This window comes from Xyrauchen texanus, chromosome 27 (assembly GCF_025860055.1).
Source record: "Xyrauchen texanus isolate HMW12.3.18 chromosome 27, RBS_HiC_50CHRs, whole genome shotgun sequence".
Taxonomy (NCBI): domain Eukaryota; kingdom Metazoa; phylum Chordata; class Actinopteri; order Cypriniformes; family Catostomidae; genus Xyrauchen; species Xyrauchen texanus.
The window spans coordinates 36,240,528-36,261,679 of record NC_068302.1 but is presented as its reverse complement, the minus strand read 5'-3'; the positions used below and the strand labels follow the sequence as shown (position 1 = coordinate 36,261,679).

The window sequence follows — 21,152 nt, the reverse complement described above, 5'->3', positions numbered from 1 at the left end:
TTCTTGATTGTTTTGGGTTGAATTGATCACATGATTGTAACACATGACAACAAATACATCATCATTTTAGAATATCTCCGTGTTACCTGTTCACACTACAGTGCAAAGGCGGCATTTTCAAATGTATCCACTTGGGAGAGCGATTTTGCAAAGCAGGAGAAAAACGCTGCCTCACTGTGGATGAAAACATTGCGAAATTAATGCGTGTGTAGGAGACATTTCATTGTTTGTTTTGTATTTTACATTTTGAATGTTGTATTTTAATATTTTCCTTTTAATCTACTGTAATTCCTTTGTTGAACACTGGGTGGCGCTTGGGAATGCAGGCGCTATATAGGTGATCACAGGGGAAGAGGAAGTGAGATGTTTTGGCAGGAAAGCACACATTTTTTTTTACCATGTATTATGTATTTGGATGGGGACCATGGTGTCGTGTTGGACCTGTATGGAATATATCTCTGGATTTTTAACTCTTTTTTTTTTTTTAAATAATAAATACATTAAAACATTATTCATCACTGGCTTGAAAATGTGTTGGAACAGGCCTCAGAAACCCTCCTGTCAACATGCGATTCAACAATTGGCGTTTGGTCACTACAGTGGCCTGATGTTTAACTGAAACAGGCTAGTTGGCACTGTAACTAAAATGTTCCCAAATCAATCAATATGAAATTCATTACAAATTGTATTGAATCGAGAGCTTGCAATTAAATCTTGAAAATCAGTATTGATACCCAGCCATTCTACACATAATTGATACCCACATAACTGATACCCAGCCATTCTACACAACTTATTTTTGTTTTTACAATTTCAGAAGCAAATGTGAGTGGTACTTGCCCATGCAGAAGTCGTTGCCAAAATGCTAGGGTGTTGTGCATGGTTGCTAGGATGTAGCTATGCAGCTGCAAGGGTGTTCAGAGTTGTGCTAAGTGGTTTCTTACCAGTCAAAAGAGCCAACCCCTAAGTCTTTTAAATATTGTGGTCCCTGGATATGGCTCGGGTCCTTCTTTCAATGCAAGTCTATGGGATTTTTCTGTCCGTTTTTGGTCTGCCATGTGAAAATCGTAAGTCTGATCACTAGCACACCTCTCGTCAACAAGCCACACAATTTGAGGTATCATTCATGTTTGTAGCACAAATTGTGCAGGATGAGTTCTGGACTGAAGTTTAATTCTTAATATATTTAAAATCAGTTTATTAAAATGATCATAATCAAAACTAATAGTGATGCTTGCTAAAAAGCTTTACACTAAATATAAACTGATGAAGCATTGGTAATTTGACTCATTAGAAGCTGATTTAGAACTTTGTTTATCTGAATCAGATGGCTCATAATTCCTGACAAATTATGGCCTTTTAGCCAGGATTTTCACATTCTCAATTGCAATGGGTTTTAACAGTAAGCTCTTGATTCAGCTGATCACATGCCTGTAATATTTCATACCCATCCCATACACAAATCCTGAGGTGCCTTTTATGCAAAAGATCCATGCAAATAAGCCTGATTAGATCTAAATGATGGCTGAAACAAGAGAAGAATCACGAACCTCACAATGCTTGAATTGAGTGGTGGATAGCTTAGGACCGCTTTATTTAAACACCACAAACCATGTCTACGTTGACTGAAACAGCACATAGAGATTTCATGATATGGCTAGTGTTGACAGACTATGTTTGCACATTATATTTTCTTAAAGTGATAGTTCACCCAAAAATGAAAATTCTCTCATCATTTACTCACCCTCATGCCATCCCAGATGTGTAAGACTTTCTTTCTTCAGCAGAACACAAATTAAGATTTTTAGAATAATATCTCAGCTCTGTAGGGCCATACAATGCAAGTCAGTGGTGGCCAGAAATGTAAAGGTCCATAAAGGCAGCATAAAAGTAACCCATAATACTCCAGTGGTTACATCCATGTTTTCAGCAGGAATATGATAGGTGGGGATGAGAAACAGATCAATATTTAAGTCCTTTTTTACTATAAAATTTGTGATTCTAACATGGCAGCCCCCATGTGTGGACCATCTCCATGTAGAACAAAACAGCATTTATAAGTTTACTGGTATGACTGGAGTCTTCATGTTAATATGAGTGGTCATGATTTCCTAAATATATTGCAAAATTACAATTCATGACTTTAAGAATTAAACTTTTTAATGAGGAAAAAATTATTGATTGCACTTTTAAATATTAAACACTTTCTCACCCACACCTATCATATTGCTTCTGAAGATATGGATTTAAACTCTAGAGTTATATGGATTATTTGTTATGCTGCCTTTATGTGCTTTTTGGAACTTCAACATTTTGGTACCCATTCACTTGCAGTGTGAGGACTACAGAGCTGAAATATTCTTCCAAAATCTTTGTTTGTGTTCAGCAGAAGAAAGAAAGACATACACCTCTCAGACAGCATGAGGTAAATGTTTAGAGAATCTATTATTTTTATTTTTGTGTGACCTATTCCTTTAATTCTGTTATAAATAGCAAAATCATTAACTCAATACCCCATGAGAACATACTGTAGCAATTAAAAACCATGGCTGCGACTCATAACCTAGTGAGCTGTCTACATAGACAGCATTTCTGAGCATTGTCGTCGCCCAAAAATCCTGTCTAGGTAGTAAGCTTGCTAGGCACTATGTCAGTGCGCCATCTGCAGGACACGTGTGAGCATTACACACGGATGCGTGTCTGTCAACAAACCAAGCCGTTCAGATGTAAAGATGGGAGAAACCGGAAAGTTGCAGCTTTAAGCATCATGTTATCAGAATGACACGCCGTTTGGTCATAAAATACAGTAATTGAGGAGATAGTGATTACTTATTTTTTATAGCAGTGTTTTGCTCTGGTTGAAGATGGCGCAAGCACTGTCAGAAGAGGAGTTCCACCGCATGCAGGTACAAATAACCTTATTTACGCTTTTATTGGGTTATAAAGATACGAGATTTTTGATATGTTTCGAAATAATTTTGAGGGGGAATATGTGGAAACATGGCTTTATGGGGTATGTATGTTGTGGAGGTTCATTCTGTGAGGCGGGTGGAGGCTGAAAGCGTTAGCCGTTAGCATGACAAGTTTACTGTAATCAGGCAAGAAAATCGTTTTTTAACGGTTTTATTGAATGCTTTAAATGATTTAGTCAATAACACGACTTTTTGGCGAAATGACACGAAATACAGGGGCTATTTAATGAGCTTGTGAGATATGTTAGCCTGCTAGCATGCTGACCTGTTATTTATGTCTATTAGTCACCGCAATCAAAGTACACAGATGTCATTATCTGAAGAACTAAATGCCGTATTATGCCAGAATTTATGTAATTTAAGCTACGTTTGCTGGCAGTGACTATCATACTAGCATAATGTTTTCAGGCTTTTAGATGTTATTCTCTTGTCATCATCTTGTTTACAAGCCCAGATGCATCTAATGCAACCAGTTTCCAGACCTTAAATTAAATGTTTCCATTACGTTAACAAACCCTTGTGCGTTAATAAATAAGTTACTCCAGAGGTCCTTCGAGGACAAAAATGTTCACGTCAAAAAACTGCCATAACATTATATATTAATATTATTTTCCACATTCAATGAGTTAATTTTATGTAACCAACATCAGTCCTGATTATAACTGCCAAATATTCATTGATTTTCAGGATTTTAACCCTTTAAAAGCCAGTTTGTTTACATAATGCCTCTGTTGTTTTACACACACACACACACACACACACACACACACACACACACACACACACACACACATTGGGTTTTCATGTTATATGAGGATTCTCCACAGACATAATGGTTTTTATACTGTACAAGCTTTCTATTCTATCCCCCACCCCTACCCTCACAGAAAATGTTCTGCATTTTTACATTATATAAAAACTTAATTTAGTATGATTTATAAGCTGTTTTCCTCATAGGGACCGGCTGATTGTCCCACAACATCAAACATTTCAGGTTTTACTATGCTTGTGGGGACATTTGGTCGCCACAACGTAGGGAATTCCTGGACACACACACACACACACACACACACACACACACACACACACACACACACACACACACACACACACACACACACACACACACACATTTCTCAATACACACATACAAAACACAGTCTGACATCCATATCAACACACCCACATAATTTTAGCTGCATCATTTATGAACTTTGCCTGCAGTGCTCTATAATACAGCAAGCTGAAAATAGGAAAAAAGTATGTATTTGGGCTAAACATGAGGAAAAATGGCACCATTTGGTGGAAAATATATTTCCTTTTAATTTTGAAGCCAGGGCTCCGGAATGAAAGCATAATATCATAGAATTCATGATTTTATATTTTATTAGGAACCGAGGTTCCCCCAAAAATACACGCCTTTGGCAACATTTATGCCGTTGGCATTAAGTTACGACTCAACATATTAACTGGCCTTATAACATAAACCAGGAGTCATATGATGCTACCATTGTGTTATATTTTTTTCTGGTGGTTACCATTGTGCTTTAATAGTCAATAATCTGTGTAATATAAGTTTCACTTCCATAAATAAATCCACAGTAAGGATTAAAAGCATAAACAGACTCAGGATTCATATGATTCTGCTATGATGATGTAATTGTTTTCTTGGTGATCAACATTGCTCTCAATAATCTATAATCAGTAATATTTATAATGCAATATAGTAATTTTATAATTCTGTTTTCTTCTGTTTGAACTGTTTTTTAAATTTGTGTAACTTTAGGCTCAACTCTTAGAGCTGAGAACGCAGAACTACCAATTGTCCGATGACTTGCGGAAAAATACAGCAGGTGAGTAAAGACTTGGTAATCCTAAACCTTTACTAATTCAAGACACAGGACAACAGAGGTGATTTCTTTAACCCAGCAGATTGTAACTAGTAGAACTTCATAACCAAATGTCTGGTAAGATAACATCTGTATGTTGCCAAATTAATGCATCGGCATCCAGATGCAATATGCAACATTTTTTTTCTTCTTTTAAAAATTAAATAAATCTACATTTTCTGTGCTTATTTGGGGTAAAACTTGGTGCATGGAGAATATATTTAAATATAGACAAATGTGTTAAACGCAGCTGAGATTTCTACACATAAATACAGGTAGCTACAGGTAATTGCACTCTATTGCACCACGTAAAAAGTGAGTTTATTATCTTGTTCCTATTTATTCTTAGTTGTAACTTCATGTTCTGTGTTATAGAGCTCAACAATGTCCGTCAGAAGATCTTGACTTTAGAGAAAGATTACGTCAAAGCACAGAAGGTAAAGGCTTCCTCAGTTTTTCACCAGGTCATTGCCATTAGGTGGACATCAGGATTTGCTGCAGGCTTGTTTTTCAAATGCACAGACTTGCAGATTCGCTTTGTGCTGTTTACTTGCCTTGTTTTAATGGGCTCTGAGTAATTATCCTTCATAGTTTAACACTACATTGACTGAGCCTGTGGGGTGAATATTAAGTAATTTCCTGGTGTTGCACTGAAAGTTAAAAAAGTCTTACTTTCACCTGGGTAGAAAGAGTGATTGCATTGTAACGATACAATATTGATTCATATGGGTAGGCCTGTCACAATTATTAAATAATTGTCTGATCATGGTAATTTGATCTAACTGCGGTTATTTGACATAACCACAGTTATTGTGCACTTCCAAATTCCAGTCACATATTAATGGGCAAATAAGGGAATTTTTAAGCGAATATATGAATATGAGTTTGTGTGCTACTCAGTTGAACACTGAGCACCGCACCATGAGCAGCTCCTGTCTGGAAGAGCACGTGAAGCACTTCTCAAGCGCTCTGATGTGTGCGCTGTCAGCAGAGGCTTGCGCCAAACTCCCACGAAAATATAAAAAGAGCAAAGATAAACTTTGATAGTTAACGCAAAGCACTCCGGTTTGACTTTAATGTAACAGTCGTGTAATGGCAAGTGTTCTGGTCAAAGTGGGTGCATAATGACACACAGTGACACAGAGGAGACACACTTTATTTCTGTGGAGTGATAAAATTATGAAATAAAATCTCATTCATGAGAAATAAGGGCTTGTGGGTTGAAACAAAGAACATTAACATGATGTGTGAAAGTGAAGAAATTAGGACTGAAATATTTTACTATTGTATAATATAATATTCTATAAATAGAATAAAAATATATTTTGTATTGTATTATCATTATTTATATGAAAAATTATTATTATATATATTTTTTTAACGAGTTCCAAAAACACCAAGTGTAAATGTAAAATTGACCAAAATTAAATATGGCCAAAAAGAGACATATTTTAAGTATTTTGAAATATTTTGATATTTAAAAAAAAAAAAATATATATATATATATATATATATATATATATATATATATATATATATATATATATATATATATATATATCAATATATAATTATACATAGTTATCTTTAAATATAAAAAAATGTATATATATATATATATATATATATATATATATATATATAGTATAGATAATAAAATATATTCAGATTATTACAATGCATTACATTCATGTACCAGAAGATTTAATCATTGATAAGACAATACAAAAAGTGGCTTTAGAATACAATGTATTGTTTACTACCATATTATTGATCACAGCAATCCATTTCACAAGTACATTTTTCAATCAGTTCGAGATTTATTATGAGTTTAAGGACCCAGTCTATTTACACATACGTCAGACATGCTTGTGTAGCGTCTCGGGTGTGTTGCATCATAAACATAAAATGTTTAGGTCACTGTGTCAAGTTAAATATAGTTTAATACTCAATCTTTAAACACATCTTGAGATCCCTTAGTTCGGATTTGTGCTCCATCAAGTGTTTTGAACTCAAGAATGTAACGTATGTTTGCGATGTTCTGCCTACTGAAGTCACTTCACTTACTGCCCTCTGGAGTAAACAGGTGGTACTACAAGCTTGCATTTCTCAGGAATCTTCCTTATTATGGTCCAGGGGCCGATTAGTGGCGTTAATGTTTTTAACGCGTTATTTTTTGTAAAATTAATCGCACTGAATTAACGTGTTAAATCGACAGCCCTAATAAATAAATAAATAAATATATATATATATATATATATATTAGTTACATGTTTGTTGTTTAATTGCATAATTTGTGCTATTTACAGGTATTTACATCGGTTTGTTGAAAACATGCTTAAACCGGTACTGTCTTTTTAAGGGAACCAGACATTTCTGTAAACAGCATCTGTAAATGAGCACATGTTAATGAGGGAGATTCAAATAGCTTTATATCTCATCTATGCAATGCCTTATTATAATTAATCAACAATAACTGACTGTAAAGAACAGAAAGGGTAATAAAAAAACAGTATTCAATGACAAATCTGCGTCGTCCCATGGAGTGGCGGAGGTTAGCACGTGTTCATTTTTTTGGCGTGCATGGTTCGTATTATTCGGTTAGTTTAGACTAAATCTGACTGTATAATTAATTTAACTCCAGTCATAATAGACCTCAAATTTTGATTAAGATTCCATTTAATTACTGAGTTTTTTTTAGATACAATCTTACTTTGATGCTTTGATTATTCGGTCGTTCTTTATTCTCATTATTTGTTCATTCGGACCCCAATGTCGCATAGAGTCATCGCTGGCAGGGTTAATACGTAGTTTTAACAGGCACGTTGTAGCCGCTAGCCAGTTCACTTGAAGTCAGAGGTTGCGAGGTTTACTGATATCATTAAGTCAGGCCGCCTACTGCTTGCTTATAAAGAAATGATAGTTTTGCTTAGTCACATACATACAACTTGCTAAGGTGAATGATAAGTCAGTGACTGATGGTCCGAGAGGATGCATCTACTGCTTCTCTCATTCAGGGTTCTGAGTAATGTTCTTATCCTTGATAAGACGATTGCGGTAACACCCGACTCCTCACAGTTTACTGATAATAATGAGTTCAGGAATGTCCTTGAACCTGTGTCTCAATTGTGTGAGAGAGTTCAGATGTTATACGTTTTTTTGTTTTCACCAGCTTTACATGACAATAGTTATAAATAATTACAAAAATAATAATAATACATCATTTTGAAATTACATATTTCTAAATGTACTTACAATTTTGGTATATTAATAATTTACTAAGCATGAGGGGGAGCTTAAAATCGCTTTCATTGTGCAGGTAACTGACAGCATAAAAGGGTATTTAAAGTTTCATGGTTTTGTGCTTGTTGCCATAGGGAAGGAAGTTGTCAATTTGCTAATGAAATCAGCTTCAGTGTGTTCTCTTATCTGTTTTTTTTTCTTCGTATGCATTTTATTGCATTTGAAATTGTGCATGATTTGACTTCACTTGTAATGCTGTTGTTGTCTTTTCTGTTTGTATTCTCAGGCTTTGAATAAGAGCAAGAAAGCACAGGTGAGTTTTCTGCAGTAAAAGAGAATAAATAAATGTATTTCTTTTCTCCACACCATATTGAATCAGTTTGGATTTTCAAAATGTGATTCACAATTTACTTATTTTTGCAGTATTAAGGTGTTTTCTAGTTGTATTTAGTTAGTAGTGGTCAATGTATTTGTTCAAGTTTAATGTTGTCACCCTAATTGAAATTCAAAAAGAGACAATAAATGCTCTGATACTGCAAAAATAAACTATTTCATCCGATTATATATTTGTATGTATTTCTAAAGATTTTGCCCCCTTAAATAACTTTGATGTAGTTGGCTATTTTTTGTTTTAGTAGCTTGTAGTGTAGTTTAAAGGAAAAGTTATATTTCTCTCATCATTTACTTACCCTTATGCTGTCTCAAACTGGTATGACTTTCTTTCTTCTGCAGAACACAAACAAAGATATTATCATAGATGTATGAGAAGTTTATATCCATACCATGCAAGTCCATGGGATCCATAATTCCAAGCTCAAAAAAAGGACGTAAAGGCAGCATAAAAGTAATCCATACAACTATAGTGGTTTAATCCATGTCTTCTGAAGCGATAAGATCGGTTTTGGGTGAGAACAGACCAAATCAATTACACATCTTCGCGCTTGTCGCATGCACAGAGTGCATGTACATTACATGCACGTGTCAGATGTCAGAGTTACATTTTAGTCTGTTCTTACGCAAAACCCATTGTATCGCTTCAGAAGACATGGATTTAACCATTCCAGTCAAATGGATTAACTTTTTGATGCCTTTATGTCTGTTTTGGAATCCATTGACTTGCATTGTATTTATATATGGACATCATACATCTATAAAAATATCTTTGTTTGTGTTCTGCAGAAGAAAGAAAGTCATGTCAAAGTCATTTTTTTTAATGAACTAGTCCTTTAACTTCTTATTCAAAATGGTAGCTAGACTGTAGCTCTAATACTTTAACTACTTCAGCTACTTTTAGGGAGTAGCTCAAACCTTTGGAGGTTTCAGTTTCAAAGTCATTTCCACAACACTGATCTAGACCACTATGGACAAAATAATCTTAATGTTTTATAGCAGTCATGCAATATTCTCTTTTTTAGGAGGTAGATGCCTTACTCAGTGAGAACAAGATGCTGCAGGGCAAGTTACACAGTCAGGAAGATGATTTCAGACTGCAGAACAGCACCCTAATGCAAGAACTTTCCAAGGTGCTGAGAACACACACACACTAATGCATAACCAGAAGTTCATCCACCTAGATAAGTTTTCGTACCATTAAAAAAAATATTTTGCCAACTTCACAGCTCAAATGATGCAGTTTTTTGTACGTAAGAATTAATTTAATATAATAAATAATATGAGGTACTTTGTTCCATGCGCCTTGCATTGTCAGTGTATTACAGAATACTTAATTTTTAGTAAAACTGAGAGATGTCTAAATTATTGTCTGTGGTAGCTGACAGCATGAACTTCTAGATGATTCCTTTAACAGCGATGATTACCACTTAGAGGGCCTGTTAAGTGTTTTTAAGTTTTTTTAAAATAATTATTCAGTTTTTTGATTGGTTGCCATGTGTTGGTGTAGTTATGTTCCCAGATCGAGCAGTTAGAACTAGAGAATCGGGGGTTGAGGGAGGATCAGGGTCTGGAAAGACCCATCTCCAGCCCCGCCTCAGGTCCAATAGATGCCGAGCTTCTGCAGCCACAGGCTGAGGACTCTGACATGCAGAAGAAATTAACAGGTAAGAGGTGCTCATGTCTGAGACTTTTGGGCATACAGACTTCACCTATTAATTTCCTCACATAAACTTATAGAAATCAACTATGTTTGGGAATTGACATAATATCCTGTGTGTATGTATGCATGCAGCTCTTCAAGAACATTCAGATATTTATGTTGGGAAAGCTGTGCTTAACGATGGATCAGCTGACACTAATGGTGTCCAATCAGATGCCAGCGGTCACAGTGAGGACACTGCAGCCCAGGGCAATGATGAGCTAGACAAGGTACCCAATAAAGAATTTGAATCCCACTTGGGGTATGAGATGGTGTACCACACAGTGGTGGTTTATTGTAATACAACCAAGAAAAAGTCTTTGTTCACAGCATCTTAGTGGGAAAATATTTGGTACAAATGAGATTTTCGAACAAATTGAGACATCATTCATGTCCGTAGCATAACGGAGCAGGAAAAGTTATGCAAAATGTTTCAACACTAATGGTTAGAGGGTTGTTCAAACCATGACCCTATGTATGAGCAATAGTAGAGTGATGCTTGCCTAAGCAAACATCATTAATAAACTACATTGTAACAGTTGCAAAGTTTTGAACATTTTTAGTTAAAGTAAATAAGTTGCAGTCTAGAATTTTCTGTTGAGTCTCAGAGTAAATCATTGATTCAGCTCCACAGTGCTGCACTCTTCCTCTAGTGGAGTTTGTTTATGTTTTATGCAGGGGGTACAGATGCTGGGTGAACTGTGGACACACAGCAGAGATGCCACAATCTGCTTTTTCTTTGAGATCAGCACTGTAAAGATAAAGGGAATCTAAGGGTGATTAACTAGTATCCAGTCCTTTACTTAATCAGTACTAGCAAGCTTTATAAAATAAGGGGTGCAGATAGTCTATTTTTTTCCAGACTTTTCCAAACAAATCCTTGCAATTAAAACCAAGTCCTGTCTTACATTTTTCCCCACTGTACATTCTGTGTCACTCAAAAATACATCACATAACAAATGCTATTTCATGTTGTGTTTAAAGGCAGAATTAAATCAAAATTTGAGTTTTTGTGGCTTGTAGTCCAAGTCTGTTAGCATTAACCCATCTCTATGCTAGCGAGTGTACTCTTAAAAGTTGATAACATTAACATGCAGATATACTCCTTAAAGTATCTTTCTTACCAGAAAATCGACCAAAAATTTTGGACCAGATTTTTTGTCCAATCAAATGCCCTCTAAAATGAGAATGTCCCTCCGCCTAACACCACTTGCTACCATCTAGCAAGTAGCAAATCATGGTTCATGGCTGTGCCTATTGCCGGAAGACAATCTCTTTGATATGTCCCGCCCAAACTTCCAGGAAATACGGCAACACAGGAAAGAAAACTGTTCTCATCAATCGATTTCATGGGGTTTTTAATGGTCTTTTTCCAGAAGTCTCGTATATCATATCTGTATGTATTGTATAAAGAGAGCTGTGTTACTGAATCAAGAAAGTAAATTATCACAAGCCATTGTTGTTAATCAAAGTTTTAATATTTGCCACAATAATTGAATACAAAAACTTGTTAAAACTGCACAAAAACTGGTGTTCATTTTCAGTGTGCTTTTTTTGTCTATAGGATGAGATGCAGTGCACTAAACCAGAACAGCAAGATAATAAGCTGAGCGGTGAGTACATCTTCCTGGAAACTTCCTTTTAACATTGTGACCTTATCAAACTCACTGAAGAGGTAACAGATTAGAACCAGTGAAGTTTGTGTTCTGATTCCTTAAACAGCACCACTGAAGAGGTGTTTTTATTAGACATTAACAAAATACCATTTGAGCCATTACATAAAAAACATTTGTTCAGTAACATGTTCTTTCTTAACCCAAGTTACTAAAGCTTGCCTACAATAATGATTTTGCTTTCAGAGCTGTAGGGTTTTATATTGTTGAACATTTTTAAGCTTCCATCATTTGTACTTGTGTGTTTGTGTACTTTCATGTTGTTAAACAAACAAAAGAAGCTACTTAATCAGATATATGTCTTGTAAGACTTCTTACTATCAGTGACTCTTGGTGTAGCTACTGTTCAGATCAGCTGTGATATGCTGATTACATGCTAAACCTCAAACCAGATTAATCCGTGCAGAAGAGCAGTGCCGAAGCACCACTGACGTAAAGAACAAAACATTGTTCCTTCACAAGTAACTTAGAAACCACATGTCGATAGAGAACCTTTTAAATGCTCAATGTTATGCCCTTGGCTGAGCACCATTTAAGCACTACTTCAATGTTTTAGGGGTCATGGGTTTTAATATCTGTTGACTTTGGTTTTCAGAGGTGGTGTTAAAGCTTCAAAAAGAGATGAAAGAGAAATGCTCACTGAGGGAACAGCTTCAGGCACTACAGGTAAAAATAATCAGTAGTACCCTCTAAATACACAATCCAACAGGAATCAGACAAAAGAAGAGTTCAGAATAATAGAATTAATTGTGCTGATTAGTGTGTGTATTTTTACCCTCACTGTGGGTGCTATTTTGGACACATTCAGGATCACCTTGCACCAGAGATTACTTAAGTTATTGATTCAACTTAAAGTTTATCCCTTATATTGTGTTCAGGTCAAAATTGATAGATTCACCGTTTTCTGAAATCTGTGGTTTATTTAATCCAGTTGGAATAAAATTACATGACTGTGTTCAAACAGTGCATCTGAACACAATTTTTTCTTTTTTTCTTTCTCAAATGTTTATGGTTCCATTTAATTTTGTTACACAAGTGGTGTTCCAGTTCTAAAGTGACCAGCCAATGTAAATTAATGGATTCGACCACAAAATACAGAAATATTAAATGTTCAGGAGCATCCCAATCCTTTAGATTAACACTGATGCGGATGTGTCCTCAGACATGCGCCCGCGCTCACGCACGCACGCACACACACACACACACACACACACACACACACACACACACACACACACACACATGCACAAAACGTGTTAAGCACTCTTTTGTGCATCGTCTTGCCATGTACACTCTTTGAGGAATATTTCAACATCTACTTGTCATATTATGTTGTGTTTGGGCTCGATAGAATCAGGAAAGTCTGCTGTAAGATATGTCATTGTCTATGTTTTATGTACAGTACTGTATGTTTTAGGAAGTAATATGGAAAAACGTTACCAAAACACACTCCTGTTTATTATTTTTATGTGTCAGTGGTAATTTCAAATACTAATACTCACTGCTGTTTTGCCTCTGAGTGAAAACAATTTGCTCATTGAATTTTATTAATTGAGACCTTTCCAACGATATATAACACATAACAAAAAATCTATTTTATTTAGGTTTTTACCAACTCTGAATATAATTGTTGTGATAACATATTTGCGAGTTGATTATGACTTATTAGAACAACTCTGTGTTAATTTGTCAATAAATTAAAAAGCATTATTTAAGAATTGGTAGGATCAGCTATATGCATTGTAAAGTCCAGATTGTAAGCTTTAAAATGATACCTATTTTGTTTAGATCAAGTAGTTATTAATTTATAACATTATTATAAAAAGGGTGTGCCCCCCACTTGCCTGGTATAAGCTCAGTATCAGAGATATATATATATATATTTATTTATTTATTTTAAGACTTAAAAAGATATAATGCAAGATCTTGGGATAAAATATGCAGTATGAGTATCAGTTGATGCAGTTTCATAAAATATGCAGATTTATTAACAATCTGAGTGAGCTGGTCATTTATGAAGGTGTTAGCACAAACAAACACAACACAAGGGTTACATTATTTATTTATAATTAAATATTTAACCTACCCTAATGTTGTTCCAAACCTTTATGACTTTCTCCCTTAACACATAAGAAGTTTCAATTAATGTTCATGCTTTTCTTTTCCATACTATAAAAGAAGATTGAATATCTTGACAACTGTGGTCACTCTCTTACATTGTATGAAGAAAATCAATAGCATCTTTTGTGGTCACTGGAAAAATCAACATTTTATAATTGATTGTGTAATTGATTTATCGATTTCTTAAATGATTAGTCAGTGGAACAAATGAGTACCCATGTCCTAGACCAGGGGTGTCAAACTCGGTTCCTGGAGGGCCACAGCCCTGCAGAGTTTAGTCCCATCCCTGTTCCAAAAAGCCTCCTTGTAATCTTTAATCTCTCCTCAAGACCTTGATTAGCTGTTTCAGGTGTGTTTAATTAGGGTTACAGCTAAACTCTGCTGGACTGTGGCCCTCTAGGAACCGAGTTTGACAGCCCTGTCCTAGACCTTTCTTGGTGTAATTTAAAATTTTCATCTTGGCAATTTAAGTGTGTTAAATTGTGGGGTGTTTTTGTATTTTGTTTTCAGACAACCAAACAGACAGAAATCACAAAACTACAAGAAGAGAACGCTAAAGTAAGTGTGACGTGTCTGTTTCAGGAAGCATTTCTGCTCATTGAAAACAATGCCAGTATGAAGTTAACATGAAATGAAAATTAAATCTAGTCACTTCCTTAATAAATGCTCTTGGTCTAATTATGCACAATGCCTTAGTGTAATTTATTCCACAACGCACTATGATGTAATATATATTAATGTCTCATGTTTACATGTTTTTGTATTTTTTTTTTTTTATAGTTTTCTGAGAAATTGAAGAAAAAACAAGAGAGGTAAGTTCTAGTTGCTTTACATACATTTTTACACTGTGTAAATGTTATGCATTATGTAACATTGTTCCATCACACGTACAAAACTGGAAATTATACTTTTATTTTTGGAATCAAATTTACAGATTCAGAAACATGCCCTTCTGTCCAGAAAAGTTTGCAGCTTTATGTTTAGGCTTATTTTGCCTTTTTTTTTCTCCCCAATTTGGAATGCCCAATTCCCAATGCACTCTAAGTCTTCATGGTGGCGTAGTGACTTGCCTCAATCCGGGTGGCAGAGGGTGAATCTCAGTTGCCTCCATGTCTGAAACTTTTAATCCGCGCATCTTATCACATTGCTTGTTGATTGTGTTAACTTGGAGACATAGCGCACATGGAGGCTTCACGCTATTCTCCAAGGCTTCCACACACAACTTACCACATGCCCCACAGAGAGCGAGAACCACATTATAGTGACCACGAGGAGGTTACCCCATGTGACTCTACCCTCCCTAGCAAACGGGCCAATTTAGTTGCTTAGTAGACCTGGCTGGAGTCACTCAGCACACACTGGATTCAAACTCATGACTCCAGGGGTGGTAGTCAGCATCTTTACTCGCTGAGTTACCCAGGCCCCTATTTTGACTTTTCGCATTGTATTTTGTAATTTCACAAAATGATCAAAGATGTCCATCTAGTGCATGCTTGCAGAAATTAAACAAACGCTACTCAACTGGTGTCAACTGTGTCCAATGTGAACTGTCCCTATGACTGCAGCTTACTGTGATTTATTTGGAAAGACAATGATGGAGTGATTTTTCACAATCTGCTGCAATATAAAAGAACAAATCATATTTACAGACATTGCTAATGGATGATGTCCATTTTAAACACATTACCTCCTCAAGTACAAGATAAATGACTGTCATCCCCTCTGATCCTCTGTACCGTAGTCCTTCAGCCAATCAGAACCCTTTTTGTGATGTCATCAGCCTGTAGTGTTCCATCTCAGTGCTGTGTTAACTGAGCTGTGGCTTAGCGACAGACACTGTGTCAAAGTAATGAGTCTGAACGTGAACTTGTTGTGCTGGCACTTGCTGTAGACTGCTGCATCAGCACAGAAAGCCTCCGCTCTGCATCCCTTTGGTCAACACTGGAACTGTTTCCCTGATCAGGAGATTCTGGCTTTTATTTATCATTGCTGTGTGGGTTTTTTAGGGCCAAGGAGGATTTAACTCTCTTTATGCTTGTTTTACAGCTTCCAGCGGCTACAAGTTGAAAAGGAAGCACTTTACAATGACAGCAGGTGAGGGGATAAACCAGCAGAGTTATTGTATAATAGATTTCAACAGTGACGCTCTCTTTTTCAGCAGCCTGGGTTCCAGAAGTATTTCCCTCTTTTCGTTTTCTCCATAGGGATTTCAAACACCACAACAATTGATTTGAAGCTAAAAATAAAGCATTTGAAAATTGAAAAACAAAACAAAAACAAAGGTACATGACCATACTCGGTCATGTACCTTTGTTTTTGTTTTGTCTTTTATTACTCGTCCTGTAAAGCATTGCGAATTATGTAAACAAATCAGTCTGGGTTTTATTTTATTTTTAGGTATTTTCATAACAGAAAATAGCACTTTTGTCTTTAATGCTAGAACATTACAGCCTTGCATATAACTAGGCCCACACAGAACTCTACAGAAAACTCTGAAGTTCTACACATCCGCCACCCCTTGAATCTTTGTTTCTTAAATAATTTGGCTAATTAGAAGAGGATTTTCAGCTACAAATTACAGTATAGTGCTCTCAGTGGCGTGCCGTGCATTAAAAGTCTAGGCCTTCAGTGTGATTCATGCCATTAAGAAAATAGTTTCACAATGAATAAGACACCCCTTTGTCTTTGGGCATCATACATTGTCACAGATAACTAATTACACAAAATTGACATTTTAAAAACGCACCCACACACACGTAATTTTAACTGCAGCGTGACTGTTTTGTGAAATGAACGTCTCCCGAACAGACATTCAAAAATCATAATTTTTCATATGAATCTACTAAGGAGGTATAATACCTGGAAAATCGATCTAATAATATATTTAAATGTTGCTTAGCAGAGGTTTGACTCTCATTGATGTCTCCTAGCAACCCAACTGATAAACAGTACTGCAGTGCTAGTATTTGTGCTTCAGGTGTACGATTATCAAAAGAGATGCTTTAAGATGCTTTCCATTGCACTTTTCCTTGTAGTAAGTTATGAAATCCAACTTTCCGAGTTGAATGGAACGCAGCTCTACTTTTCAAAACTTGATCTGACACGGAATGCTCCAGCAGCCTAATTTACATTTAGAAAACTCCTGATATTGCTATAACAATGAAAAAAGCACTTACCTATTTGCTAGAAGTGAAAATCAGTCCTCCTTTCCTGTTTAATAAATTAAGCAATCACATGGTCATGCAGAACATCTCGTGTTTTTAAATCCATAATGATCTCTTTCTCAATGGCGATAGCGGCAGTAATGACAGCCGTCTCGTCAGCAAGATCTCGTGCGCTTCGTGCTCAAATTATGTCACTTAAAGCGTGATTGCGTCACTCAAGGCCAGCTAGTAGGCCTCAACCAGGACAAATCCTAAAGATCACACCTACCAAGGACAAATAAATCAATCTGATTGGCTGATGTATGTGACCATCTGATTTTAGTTGCTCATTCATTTACACAGTTGAGAGATTCTGTGGCAGTTCTGAAGGCCTGATGGGGTGGAGCTCAAACTCACATGCTGCTTTAGGCATGTGATTTTTGAAACAGTTGTCAAGCTTCACTTGTAAGCATCAAGGAATACATTTAAAATAAAAAGGAGTAAACTTTTTGTTTTTCTCTATTTGTTTGTAGATTAATTAAGAATGGAAAGCGATTAAAAATACATGAAAGGATGAAAAATATTTATTTATTTGGCATGCTAGGCCAGCAGAGAAGGCTTTGCTGGCCCTTGAATTCGCCACTGAGTGCTCTTAGCTCTATTACAGGGTGTTCAGTGTGTTATTGTATTACGTTTAAATCACTTCCTCAGAATTCTGCAGATTTTAACTCGAAAATAGCACAGAAAATGCAAAAAAAACTAAACAAAAGTCTGCAGATTCCATCTGGGCCTGTGTATAACTAACTTGAGGTAGGTAGCTTGCTGACAATATCTAGCTGGACTGTACTAAACTGCAAAAAATTGCAATAGTTCCTGTTTTTCATGGTAACAAAAACTTTTCTGATTGGTGGATTTTGCTTTAGGATCGTGGTAAATGTAGTATTTTGCATAATTAGGGAACACGTGATTGTTTGAGACTTTTGCAAATCTTTTGTGGTTGATTTAATTGATAATGCATAATAAGGATGTAGTGGAAAGAGAAGTGAAAATTTGAAAAAATAAATAAAACTTTTACTTCTACACAACACATTTATGTAGGTATATGTTAGCAAATCAGAGCTTTAAACAGACAGTTTCAGCTGAGCTACCAGATATCCAATTTCTTGCTGTGATTTCAAATTTACAGGGTTGTGTCTACACCCTCAAAATGTCCAAAGCTCTGTTAGAGCTTTTTTAAGTCATGCCATAACACGCATAAAAAAATAAAATAAAAAAGAGGTTAAAATTGTGCTGACTTTGTGGTTCCAACTGAAACATATTTTATCGCCTAATAAACTCAACTCATGGTTAGTCTGTCCTGAACTGTGTTTATACAAAAACGCTTTTGATTCGCATTTTTACTTCTGCAACCCTGCTCTTGAATTTTGTTAGACTGTATCTTTTCACATGATGTCATTTGTACTCCACTGTAAAAACTTCAATTGGCTGAACTTATGGTTTTATTTCAGTATTCATTTAGCATTGTATGGAAATAAGCCTATCAAACATTGGTCACATTTAATCTCTGATAACTTATGTTGAATTTGTTTCCACAGGACTAAAATTGATGAGATCCAACAGCGGAAAGAGGAGGACCTTAAATCCATAAACCTCCGTGTGCAGAAATTGCAGGCAGATTTAATGACCGCCAACCAGGTGAGATCCGCTGCTGTCCACCCTGCCAAATTCTGTAATATTAGAGCCCATTTATTGCAGATATCAGTGGACGATCGATGTATGACCACTAAGGGAGTATGATGATAAACATTTGCTAACCCCTGGGAGTACACTAAAGACTGCAGTCAGTGCTTCAGGATCAAACTGTGGTACTGATGCCTGCCTGCAGAGATTAATGGACCTTAGATACGCTGTTGCATCCATCACTGTCATACTTAAAATGCATTGAATCTTTCTGCCTGACGGTTTGTGTGTGTGATTTCAGAACGTTGCTGAAACGAAGGAGCAGTTGCTGAGTAAACAGAAAGATCATGAGATGACCATCCATGCGCTCAAAGATCAGGTACAGGGCTTCGTCTGCTTCCTGTACTGTTTTTAAGTGTCTGCCGCACTGCAAAGTTAAAACGCAGTGACTGTACATTTTGTCCAAATTGAGTTAAAGAGTCATATTCATTTCTGGACAACTGGACACTGCTCGCTGACTTAAAACATGCAACGTAGTGAGGTCATGTGAAAACAATATGGCATAGAGATGTTTGAAATGTTTAATGTTGCGTACTGTGTACTGTGTACTGTATTACATACTGTTGTTTTTTAACAGCCATTATACACTGCCTGTATGTAAGCAGTAAGCTGTATGCAAGTTTTCCATTCCAAACATAGCCAAAACCACTCATGGGAAAAATACAGATTAATAGTTATTGAAAAAGTTCATTTAGCATTTTTATGTTCTTTAAAATGTCTTCCATCACAGATGGTCTTTAACACATCTCCGGAGAATTAAACCGCTATTTCCAAATCTGTTGGTTTGCTGTTTACTTAGAGGCTTATAAATGAAAGAAAGATGACAATTAATCTGCTTACAATTACTGTGGTTTTAATGAGAATAGGTGTTACAGATTCAATGAAATTCTTATTCTTAATTGCTGTATAAATAAACCATAAAAGGCTCATGTGGGTTTTGTTAGCAGCATGGAAGACAATTACATTTTTATAGTCCTGCGGATAAAATGTGTGACATCTTTTTAATGGTTGGATGCAGTTTCAAAATGATTTTACTTGGCATAGTTTTTTCCAGTTTTAAATGGTTAGTTCACCCAAAAATGAAGATTCTGGCATAATTTACTCCCCCTCATGTAGTTACAAACCCATATGACTTTTTGTAGAACACAAAATATGTTTTGTAGAATGTCCCAGCTGCTCTTTTCCATACTATTAAAAGCTCCTTTCTCACTTTCTTTTTGCTTAAAGAGAAGTTTTAGAAGTTTTTAATTACCTAGAGTTTAAAGAGAGACCTACCTGCATGTTTAATTGAGCATTTATGGAAGATGTTGCTAAGGATCAGCGGAATAATTAAGGATTAGTGGGGCTCAGTGCAGGTGGCTGAGGGGCACACACTCCACAGGGGCCCCTGAGGGAAGGGCCAGTTTTTAAAATGCTGATGACCCTACTGCAGGTCCTTTCAACACAAATGTCTTGCACTTCCTCTCTTAGGTCACAAATCTTAATTAAGCAGTTGTCTCTAATGAGCGGCAACCAGATAATGATAAAACCTTGCTGAGATGTTTTTCCCATTCTTTCCTTTTTGGTGCAGAAGCTCTTGACTGGGTCTCTAAAAAGCTGTCTTCTGTTGGCATGTCCTTTTCCACTTGGAATTTCTAACTTGGCCTGTATTCTTCTCTCTTCTTTTGGTTTGTTTTTGTGCTTTCTTCTCTCTTTATCATCATCTGGTCTTGTTCACCCATCTGGCTTATTCTTCTGTCTCCCCTGATGTATTTTCCCTGTATTTATCTTCTCTCACAATCCACCACTGTACATGAACATATCTGCTTCATTCATTCCTCATATCTATCCTTTCTTTCTTTCTTTCTTTCTTTCTTTCTTTCTTTCTTTCTTTCTTTCTCGCTCACCACTTGTGGTGGTGTTGGGTGGTGTTGGGTGGAGGTACAGGTAGCGTGTCAGAGCGCTGTCAGTCAGGAGCAGGTGGAGGGTATGCTGAGTGAGAATGATGCTCTCAGGACAAATCTAGCGGCCCTAGAACAGGTACTTGACTCTAATCCAGCATGACGTATTTCATTAACACCAGTTCCTGAATCATCTTCATAAATGACCATGTCTGGTCTAACACAAAATCTCTTTATCGTTAGAACTGTTAACCCTTTAAACTCGGATGGACCCGCCATGAGGAAACAATATTAACCTTCAAAATATTAACAAATACAGACTTAACAAACACAAAATAGGTATTGTTTGACAGTTTAGAAGCTCTACATTACAATGCATGCAGAACAAATAAGAAGTTT

General features: G+C 36.1%; 1 protein-coding gene across 2 annotated transcripts in view; it reads left to right on the top strand.

Moving 5' to 3' along the window:
* Window positions 1-2,707: 2,707 nt before the first annotated feature.
* The window catches only part of LOC127620583 (GRIP1-associated protein 1-like), a 61,563-nt gene continuing 43,118 nt past the window's right edge, over window positions 2,708-21,152 (top strand). The window contains exons 1-15 of one of the 2 annotated variants that reach the window (XM_052093746.1): window positions 2,708-2,906; window positions 4,759-4,825; window positions 5,237-5,298; window positions 8,391-8,417; window positions 9,520-9,627; window positions 10,005-10,161; window positions 10,290-10,426; window positions 11,761-11,809; window positions 12,465-12,535; window positions 14,501-14,548; window positions 14,771-14,802; window positions 16,037-16,084; window positions 18,729-18,828; window positions 19,115-19,192; window positions 20,800-20,892. In XM_052093746.1, coding sequence (XP_051949706.1) covers window positions 2,865-2,906; window positions 4,759-4,825; window positions 5,237-5,298; window positions 8,391-8,417; window positions 9,520-9,627; window positions 10,005-10,161; window positions 10,290-10,426; window positions 11,761-11,809; window positions 12,465-12,535; window positions 14,501-14,548; window positions 14,771-14,802; window positions 16,037-16,084; window positions 18,729-18,828; window positions 19,115-19,192; window positions 20,800-20,892 — 1,119 coding nt within the window. In that variant the 5' untranslated portion in view covers window positions 2,708-2,864. The remainder of the gene's footprint in view (window positions 2,907-4,758; window positions 4,826-5,236; window positions 5,299-8,390; window positions 8,418-9,519; window positions 9,628-10,004; window positions 10,162-10,289; window positions 10,427-11,760; window positions 11,810-12,464; window positions 12,536-14,500; window positions 14,549-14,770; window positions 14,803-16,036; window positions 16,085-18,728; window positions 18,829-19,114; window positions 19,193-20,799; window positions 20,893-21,152) is intronic. The other variant, XM_052093747.1, reaches the window with a different exon arrangement.